This window comes from Pygocentrus nattereri, chromosome 19, assembly GCF_015220715.1.
Source record: "Pygocentrus nattereri isolate fPygNat1 chromosome 19, fPygNat1.pri, whole genome shotgun sequence".
Taxonomy (NCBI): Eukaryota; Metazoa; Chordata; class Actinopteri; order Characiformes; family Serrasalmidae; genus Pygocentrus; species Pygocentrus nattereri.
Window position 1 is genome coordinate 19,639,807 of NC_051229.1, and position 9,824 is coordinate 19,649,630.

At 36.9% G+C, this 9,824-nt stretch overlaps 1 protein-coding gene across 1 annotated transcript; it reads left to right on the forward strand.

Annotated features, from left to right (window-relative positions):
- The first annotated feature begins 1,448 nt into the window (after nucleotides 1-1,448).
- Nucleotides 1,449-5,846, forward strand: ccl25a (chemokine (C-C motif) ligand 25a). The gene is made up of 5 exons (XM_017718516.2): nucleotides 1,449-1,564; nucleotides 2,032-2,117; nucleotides 2,750-2,867; nucleotides 3,375-3,498; nucleotides 4,915-5,846. The coding sequence occupies exons 2-5, from the start codon at nucleotides 2,054-2,056 to the stop codon at nucleotides 4,924-4,926; spliced, it is 318 nt and encodes a 105-aa protein (XP_017574005.1). The 5' UTR covers nucleotides 1,449-1,564; nucleotides 2,032-2,053; the 3' UTR covers nucleotides 4,927-5,846.
- Nucleotides 5,847-9,824: the final 3,978 nt, after the last annotated feature.

Sequence of the window (9,824 nt, forward strand, 5' to 3'; positions counted from 1 at the left end):
TATTTTAAAACAAGTGTATGTTTTTAAACTATAAACTTTAACTTGGACTGAATACAAATATTTAATTTCTGTATTACACTGCTTGGATTACATTAGATGCCAAACCTATACAGTACTCTGGGCCTGGATTCTTAGAAGTGATGAGGCACATGGATCATGAAACCATTTTTGTAAATGAAATAAAACCCTTTTTTAATGTTCAAATAAGCCTTCACATGATGGAAATGTCCTATACAAAGTAAAGTTTTTTTTTAAAGTTTTCCTTAGAATTATACATCCAAGCCAAGAGCCTTACATTTTAGGGGGTGGAGGCCTTCCTGAACTGTGTGGTTTGGAGTACTTGATCAGTAGCTGCGGGGAAATCAGAGTTGCCAGCTCCATCTGACAGTGTTCTGGCCTACTTCTCAGCTCATGGAATTAGCTTGTTAGTTTTAATGAGCTATTTTTTTTGCTGGCTGTCACAAAGCAAAGCATTTTGATCTGCAATCAGGTAAAAGTGGCAGTGGTGGGTGAAAGGACAGTTTTCTGCATTCTAGGTTGTTTTGTCCCTTTTTAAAGAAGATAAAAAAGACTTTAATTTACAGTCATATGTAAAAGCTTGAGCACCCCTGGTCAAATGGCATGTTTTGTTGAATTTCTAAGTGAAAAGCAGTCAACACTAGTAAAAGGAGCATATTTGTATGCACAATTACTGCACCTATATATGTAGTTAAATCTGTGAGTTTGCTACCTGTACTGGATGTGTCATTTTCATGACAAAACAACATTTAACCAGGGGTGTTCAAACATTTGCTGCATTGTAATATATATAAAAAATGAAAATCCATAAAAAATGTAAGCATTTAATTTTTAATAATTCTGAGAAGCCAACTTCTTAAAGACTGGCAATCCTAGAGGAAACATGTGCAGTGCAGATCGGTCTCCAGGACTAAATATCAGAAGCACTTAACAAGGCCTTCACACCTACGATTTTGGGAAAATGAGTCATGGCTGTTGGAAAAAAATGTAAAACATTGAGTTGCATGTCCTACAAATTGGGACTGTAGGAAAAATCATGACCCGCCTCTAAACCCCCCACCCCAGTCACCCAAATCCTTCATAAAGCTTGTTCACATGTCAAACTAGCAATTCTGTGAACCTGTAGGTCACACAGTTTGGTTTGGCTAAGTTAGAAGATATGAAGAGGCATTGTCTAACTGTGAGATATAACTGCATCTTTTCAGCAAATAAGAATGACCAACTCTTCATATCCATATCATTTAATGGGGAGTAGTTTGTTTGGTTTTGTTTAAAAGTTAAGAACTAAATGAGTACAGAACCCCTGTTTGGGTTCATGTCAGGCTGAAATAATGTTAATTCCGTGAAACAGAGAAAACTGTTTGTGCTTATTCTGTGAAAGTGAAAGTATCTTGCACATATCAGTATGTTTGAAGTTCAGGAGGGTGTGTTGTCTCAGGTGTCATGACCAAGATCTTTATAAAAGGGCATGCCTTAAACAGCGAGCAGACTCCTGGAGCACAGCAGTAACCTCAGCTAAGCTTTCTAATGCCCCATTCTGACTCAGGTAAGCAATCTGCACTTGGACTTTCAAACTGTTCAGTTTTGTGTTTTTTGCTGATAAGGCATATCCATATATGTTATATAAGACCAGTGTTATCACTATGAACTTATACAGAATGTGTGCTGAAGTGAATGAAAGGAGATATGTTGGTATTTTCTAAAATCGCGGTCGCTGTGATGTGTATATGAGAATGAGTCACACTTATACTGTGAATTAATGATTCATAACTTCTCAATTATGGTCTGACAATGCACTTTTTCAGTTGAGTCACCTAGAAAGTGCTCTTTCTTAACTTTCTTAACTTAAACTTCAAAGAGTCTTTCTGTTCAGTCTATGATGCTTATTTGTCCAAGGGTCAAGGCTACTCTAGTAAAGTTGGATGTATATTGATAAACTTTATGGGCACTTTAAACAACTGCTGAGGTTGGACTCATTGTTCACTCCATAGACTTTGCTATGTTTTCCTACAGAGACACGTTGACACGTCCAGCCATGCGATTCTATGTGTTCTTCTTCCTTGTGCTCCTGGGGTTCCTCTACCTCAGCTTGGGACAAGGTATTTTCTACATGTCCTTTTATCAAAAGTATGATTTGTACATTCATCAGATCCAGCAAACATAGCTTAACATTTCCTCATACAGTGACAAATATTTGTAACATAAGGTCATAAAGCTTCTAGAAACAGCTGTTGACAGCTTTTGCTTATAAGTACATATCAACAGATTATGCAAGATTTGCTTCTGAGCAAGTTTGGTCCACAGCTGGACATGCAGATGTTCACTTCAACAGTGTTTGTAAATCAAGCAACCCACAGAGATACAAAAGTCATGAGCGAACACTTTGCCATTTATCACACTTAATCTGTGACTGATCTTTTCAGAACAGCGCTGATACAAAAGAAGCTATAGAACAAAAGTATAGCTATACTTTTGTGCAGCAATTTTGGGAGTGTAATGTTTGCTTCTGATTGCATTCATTCAGTTGGCAAAGATATTTTGTATTTTTCTACAAAGTCATTCAGAGATAGCTATTGCAATATATGTGATATACCCTGCACTGCACTGACATACACTGCAGTAGGATGTATACTAACAAAATCAACAGAGCTATTTTGCAGGCTTACATTCTTTAATCAGTATTGTAATCAGTATTGTAATCAGCACTTGCCATATGTACTTCTTGCTGTAGGTTCCTATGAGGACTGCTGTCTGCGCCATGTAAACAGCGTGAAAAAGCACACCATAAAAAATGTGGTTAGCTACCGAAAGCAGGAGCTGGATGGCGGCTGTAACATTGCGGCCATAGTGTGAGTACAGTGCAATATATGAGTACATGCACAGTTATTTAATTTCTATTCGATTCTCTACGAAGTCATTCAATGCATCATGAAATCGCACCATGATTTGATTCGATTTTTAAAAATATACTGAATGCACAAATTTACTTTTGCCAAAAAAAAGTTCATGTTTTATGGACTAGTTCTATAATCGAATGAAATTCCAACATTCTAGTTAACCTCTTAACATTCCAGGTGTATCACATACTAAGACCTATTATTCAGTCAATAAATGGATCCCAATGCAAACTGGCTTCGTTCTTAGATCATAGAAGTGTGTAGCAAAACTTTGGATGGGCCGGTGGGTCCTGGCATTTAATGGATAAAAGCAGCTCGGTTTACCAGCTCAAGTGAACACGTGGCACGTTATTGTAATATATCTAGCCCTGTTCTCGCTCTGTAAAAAGGATGTGCTGAATAACTCTGCAATGTAATCAGAAAGACTAATGCAAATGTTCTTTATTTTTCCCTCTTCAGGTTCAAGACGAAGCGAGGTCGATTTTTCTGTGCTAATCCCAAAGACAAATGGGTGCAGAAACTGCTAGAAAAGGTGGACAGAGAAAATGAGTCTGTTCACGGAAAGAAATACGTCGTGACCAAGGTAACAGAATGGATTTAGTAGCAGCTATTTCACATAGCCCACTGTAGATGCTTTGTATGTGCTTAACTTGCATTTAACTACATACCTATTGAATGTGCCTTAATGTTTTCTAACAACGATCTTAAAGTACCCTTACAATCATAATTTAAAACATGAATCTATGTTAAATAACAATGTGTTAAACGTTTAAATATTTATATTTTCAAGAACCTACTAAAAGTAACATAGGAGAGTCCCACAATATACTACCATAAACATACTACCCTCTTAACTTACATCAGTGAGGCTTCAATGGGCCATAATGAACCTGCATAGCTGTGTATAAAGCTGTGTAGACCTTCTCTCTAAGATAACTCTGGCTTCAAGTGCTACTGAGGATACTGAGTAAAAGTAGCTTAAGCTAATAGCTCTGCACACAAACACCAAGGTTTAGCCACTCAGATTTGAATCTTTTACCTCAAAACCTGCATTAGTTAAGCTTTAGTGAGCCAGAAAAACCCTGGGATGTGCAGCCACTAGAGCAGCTCTACACTTCACATTTGACAATTTATTAGATAGAGAGATTGTGAAATATAAATTTAACGCTGTGGTAAATGAAAACACCAACTTCATTTATCTATTTGAGTTAACAGCTTAGTGCACAGTCCAAAAATGTAAGATATGTTAGCACAGTCATATTCTGCAGCTAAAGGTTTCCTGCCAGCTCTTGTAAACCTATCATTAGCATATTTTAGTATACTGGACCATGACATACCAAACTAAGTAGCAACATAGCACCAAATAAATCAGTGTTTTCAAGTGTGCTGAGACAATCTGTGTTTGTAATCGAATAATGTTGCTCTATGCTATAGTAACAAATCTGATACAACTACCAGTCTATATAATCAAAATATGATGTTCAAGAGGAGTACACATTTTACAATGAGCATTTTGAGCACAGGAGGGCTTTCATCTCAATCCATGATCTAAACCTAAATCTAACCCTGGTCCTAAACTTAACCTTGGTGCTCTTCCTAACCCTGACCATATTGCTGTTAAGAATGAATTGAGTTTCTCCAAGTTGTTTGATAATAAGCTTAACAAATATAGATAGAGAATCAATAGGTGAGCATCCAAGTAAAGTGGGGCTAAAATGTTGAATTGGTATAGAACCTTTACATTATGTGGAGGACCTTTAAACTATCATTTGATTTGTTCTTTAGGGAAACAAAGAGCTCCAAAGAACCCTTTTTGGCTGCCTTATTTTTTGCTTAAAGATCAAGATAGGCTGAATTTATAGCAAAGAGTTGTGATACAGCACAATGTTATACTTACAAATTATGAATGAGTAACATATTGCAGGTTATTCATTGACATGGTTTTTGTAACTGAACCAAAGCAAGGCCAACTGAACACTTTAACTTTGTTTCTTTACAGCGTTCCAGCTAAATGTTTGGCTGTGAGAACCTAAGAGGTAGATGCCAGTCTCCGCTAATGTTTCTGCCTTGAGTGCTGTGGTACCACTTGCTGTCCCGGACTCAGCTTTGGTGTACTGGCTACCCAGCATGCATTTCAGCCAGGTGTAAATGGACTTTTTTAGCACTCTCTGTATATTGCCCAAAGCATAAGCTGCTAACACCACTCAATTGTTTTCCTACATACTGCCACAGTCTGTTGCTCATGGCCCAATGTGCATAAATCTGGCAATACATATCGAGAGTAAGAAGGGCTGCATGTTTAAGCAAGTGAGTGATGAAATATGTCTATAAATGTTCAATTTTTTATGGCTAGCAATTTCACAGGAGCTGATGACACTATAATAAAGACGTGGGTGGAATGGTTTTGCAATCCAATCAAATACTTCAACTGTTTCCTTATTAGATTACCTGTAATGACCGTGTGTCTCACTGAGAGCAACCTTTCAGCTTGTAGGTAATATGTATAAATGTCTCCTTTTTGATGTTCATTTCATGCTTTTAATTACTTTAAATGTTACTCTAGTAAGAATGAATGGTTTGTGTCATTTCCAAGGTTATATTCTAAAGTATCTTCTTATTTGAAACATATTGTTGTTTTGTACCCTTATCTTGCTCTGTTCAGCTGACTGTTTTAGAGGATGTACATGTTTTGAAAGAAAATGACAGCGACTTTTAGCAATGTAGATATTATAAGTCACTTTGTTTGCTTTATTGTGACGATAAGCCTGTAAATGTTTGATGAATGCAATTCTGAGTCACTTGGAGTTTGTAGTGGGAGTGTCCTTTCTATAATTACTACTTTCAGATAAAGTATTTTTATATTGCCAGTAAATATTTGTTTTCATACATTACTAATAAAAAGGTGAGTTTCCTCTTCCAATGAAAAATTCAGCCTGAGTGTGCTGTCTTGTGGAATCAAAAGCTACAGATATAAACAGAGGATACTGAGTGAAGATACATGATCCACTTTGTGCAGGTGACAGATTTCACTACACTATGTATGACCACTTAGCATATTAATGATAAATAAGGATATTTATGAATAATAATAGCTGACTGTACAGTACTGAGTAAAAGTCATAGGTCAACCTATATTTGCTTCCCTTCCATTCAAAACAGCCATGGTTTTCATTTTGCAATATCATAGAAAAAATAAGAAACATATTTTACAGAAAATTAATAATACTAAATTCTGCCTTTATCACACACTTCCATTCTTATCTAGAAACCTTCACTTTCTGATGTTTTTCCACACCTCCAAAGTTCAGTCTCATGACTTGGTTTCATGTTCAGCTTCTTACGATGCAAGCAATCCCAATTGCAAAGTTAGACACATCAGTCCATACAGCCTTATTCCACATCTTCTGGTGAATTTTTTTGTCTTTTCTTTTTCTCAGTAAGAGCTTCTTTACAGCTACACATCCTTGCAGGCTCCACTGTATGATCACAACATATTATATGTGGATATTTTTAGATCTAAAGGAAGAGGGGAGCTTGATTTTCTCCTCTCTCTCAAAGATGAAGGCTTCAAGTACAGTTTAACCAATGGTGACAGTTTCGGTGGTTGTGTATGGTTGCTAGGAGTCCCATTTTTTGCTAAAACCTTTAATCGTTTTTGGAAACTCTTCTTTTTTCATTTATTTTCCTTTGACATTACTTGTCCTTATGCAAGTGAATTATCTTCTATCTAATTTCCTCAGAAATGGCTGTTTTGACTAATTAAATAAATGATGAGTGATCCCCTATAAATGTTCCCTGACAAACCAGACCATTTTTTATGACAGTTTTCAGCTCAAATTTTGGCCTAACACTGATTTGTTAAATCCATTCATAACATAAAGGTACATACAGGTGTAACGGGGAGTGAGGTTGAATATGCGGAGATAAGCAACTTTTATTGTGGGCAAATCCAAAATCAGGGTCAAGACAGTCCAGGTTCATGTAGCCAACACGGATAGATTCGGGTATAGACATGACAAGAAACACACCAAACAAATCCTTAACATCAAACACCAAACATCCAAACAGTTCAAACAACACAAGCAGAACAGTTCAAACAACAAAAAAACAGCGACAACTAGAGGCAAACACAGGGCTTAAATAATAACAGGGTAAACGAGGAACAGGCAGGAACTCAGGTGGAAACAATCGGGGTGGAGTCAAGAAATGAGGGGGCTGGACTAAAAAACCAAAACAAAGAACACACTAAACCAAAACACAACATGAACACATGGACAGGACAGGACTGGCCAATCGTGACAACAGGGCACTATAAGGGATATATATATATATATATATATAAATAACCCCAATTCCAATGAAGCTTGGACATTGTGTAAAACATAAATAAAAACAAAATATGATGATTTGCAAATCCTTTTCAACCTATATTCAGATGAATACACTACAAAGACAAGATATTTAATATTCGAAACGAATAAACTTTATTGTTTTTTGCAAATATTCACTCATTTTGAATTTGATGCCTGCAACACGTTCCAAAGAAGTTGGGACAGGGGCAACAAAAGACTGGGAAAGTTGAGGAATGCTCAGAAATGCTCTTAGGAATGCTCTTATGCGGTTGAATATTAAATATCTTGTATTTGTAGTGTATTCAATTGAATATAGGTTGAAAAGGATTTGCAAATCATTCTATTCTGTTTTTGTTTATGTTGTACACCATACATATATATATATATATATATATATATATATATATATATATATATATATATATATATATATATACAAAAGCCTTAACAACTATGTAGTATCATTTTTGTTGTTTTAACATTTAGTTTGTCCACACTTTACCTTTGTTGCACCTCGTTCTTGGACTGTGAGGGTGGTGATCCTCAGAAATTTCTCCTGAAAAATGAATAGCTTGTATTGGCAGTTTTGAGTGGGAAATAAATAAAACAATGATGGTCTTTGATTTTTGCACAGTACCATATAACACTCAGAAGATAGTGAAGGTGCACTGGCCATCAAGTGAAGTCATTAAGATCCTCTACAATGTGAGATTTTATATCAAACCGTTCTGAATGACTTTGTTTAGGCCTCAACCACTGAATTATGTAGAAGTGTTGAATTTTTGGAAATTCTATTTACATGTACAATTCTATTGTATACATACTATATTGATACTGAAAGCTAAAGTAATGTAGCAGCCCAGTATTGTCCCAGCCCAGTGTTATGTGCAATGTCATTTACTGAGTACAGTCAACATGCCCTTTGTATCATAGAGTGAACAATCATAACCTTATCATGCTGTAACTTTTCTTTCACTGCAGTAGAAAAGACTAAATGATGCGCAAACAGTTGCTTTAGAGAACGAGAAGAATCAGTCAACAGTGATCACATTCAGACTTCATTCATTCAAGGATCAATAAAAACAACCTGTTTCCAAGCCTAAAGGTGGCATGGTTCTCATATTCATGCTCACTGAAGTGTGCTGTATTTATGCATATGTGGCCTGCTTGTATCACAGGCACTGGTGGAACACACGTTTAAGCACGCTGCCTGTCATCATATTATTTGAGAGTAGTTAATGTGCCAAGTTTCACAAATGTTTTCTTTTCCCTGGTGGTGGTCGAGGCACGTTTGCTCAGATAACATCTCAGACTTGGCTTCCTCAGGGATTGATTGCTTCCAGTATCTGCAGTTTCCTTTGAGACCAAAATATCCTGGGGGCATAAGGAGTTGGAGGTGTTCTCCTCATCAACTACAAGAATTAGACTGCCTCTGAATTGTAAGCTGGTGGTCGGGACATATGATGCTGTAGAATGCTGAGGATGCCTATAGGGCAAGTTGAGTGCAACCCAACATTGTGCTGATTAGCTTTTATGATATTGTGGTCCCCTAATGTTTGCAGGTGCTTGGCAACTCCATCTGGTTGCAGCACAGTGCCTATACGTAATTTCAGAGGTAATGGGTTCAGATATCCTTGATCACTATTGTCAGTGCCCACAAGCAAGTCACTTAGCTTCCAGAGGACCGTAACTGTGGTTAGCAAGCAGACTGTTTTGGACTTAAGCACCAGCCGAATTTGATACATCTAAGGGTTGATGTTCTTTAGGACTTCAGGCAGGGGTAGTGATTGTTGCTCTGCTGATGTTCTTCACAGTTGAAAGAGAACACTATGCTTTTACCAGTGTTAGTTTTTTTTCTGCTTGTGCATTCATCATACACCAACTTGATGATACAGTGATGCCATTTGAACATTTGTGCCATACTGAAAAATGCATTAAGTTCAATGTGGTAAAAAAAAAAACAGCAATCCAAGACTTACTTCCTCTGAGTTGCAGAAAAGCCAAGTGGCATTTTTGAAAAGACCACTCCAAGGATGTCAGTCTCTTTCTGGCAAAGTATTCTTTGGAAAGGCAGCTAGTGTGTTACAGATCATTATCAGCTGAACAGTTTCTTTACTGCAGGTTTGCATCCAAAATGCTTTTGTACACCTCTGAGTTCATAAATCTATCGATCATCAACACCACTGTAAGAAAAACAGCCCTAGCCTTTGACGTTTCCACCTCTGTGCTTCACAGTAGTCGGTAACACTTTACATTAAGGGTACATGATCTATCAGTAATAAGGCATTTACTAACAAATGACTAATCAGAAAGTAATGTCATTAATCAAGAACAAATGAATAAGTCATATGTTAACCACAAGATTAAATTACTCAGCATTATAAATGGATAGTCCCGGTCCTAAAATCTGATTGGCTGAGCCGTGTCCAAAGACGTAAAATCCACGGTATACTGCAGCTAATGGACTCACAACAACTACTGGTAATGAATTAATCATTGATTCTGATGCTGATTGCACAGAGCACCAAGTGTACTGATGGAGTAAGACCCCATTTAT

Coding starts and splice junctions, on each gene's coding strand:
- ccl25a (XM_017718516.2), top strand. CDS start 2,054: ATGCGATTCTATGTGTTCTTCTTCCTTGTGCTCCTGGGGTTCCTCTAC. Junction 2,118..2,749: donor CTACCTCAGCTTGGGACAAG/GTATTTTCTACA, acceptor TTCTTGCTGTAG/GTTCCTATGAGGACTGCTGT. Junction 2,868..3,374: donor TGTAACATTGCGGCCATAGT/GTGAGTACAGTG, acceptor TTCCCTCTTCAG/GTTCAAGACGAAGCGAGGTC.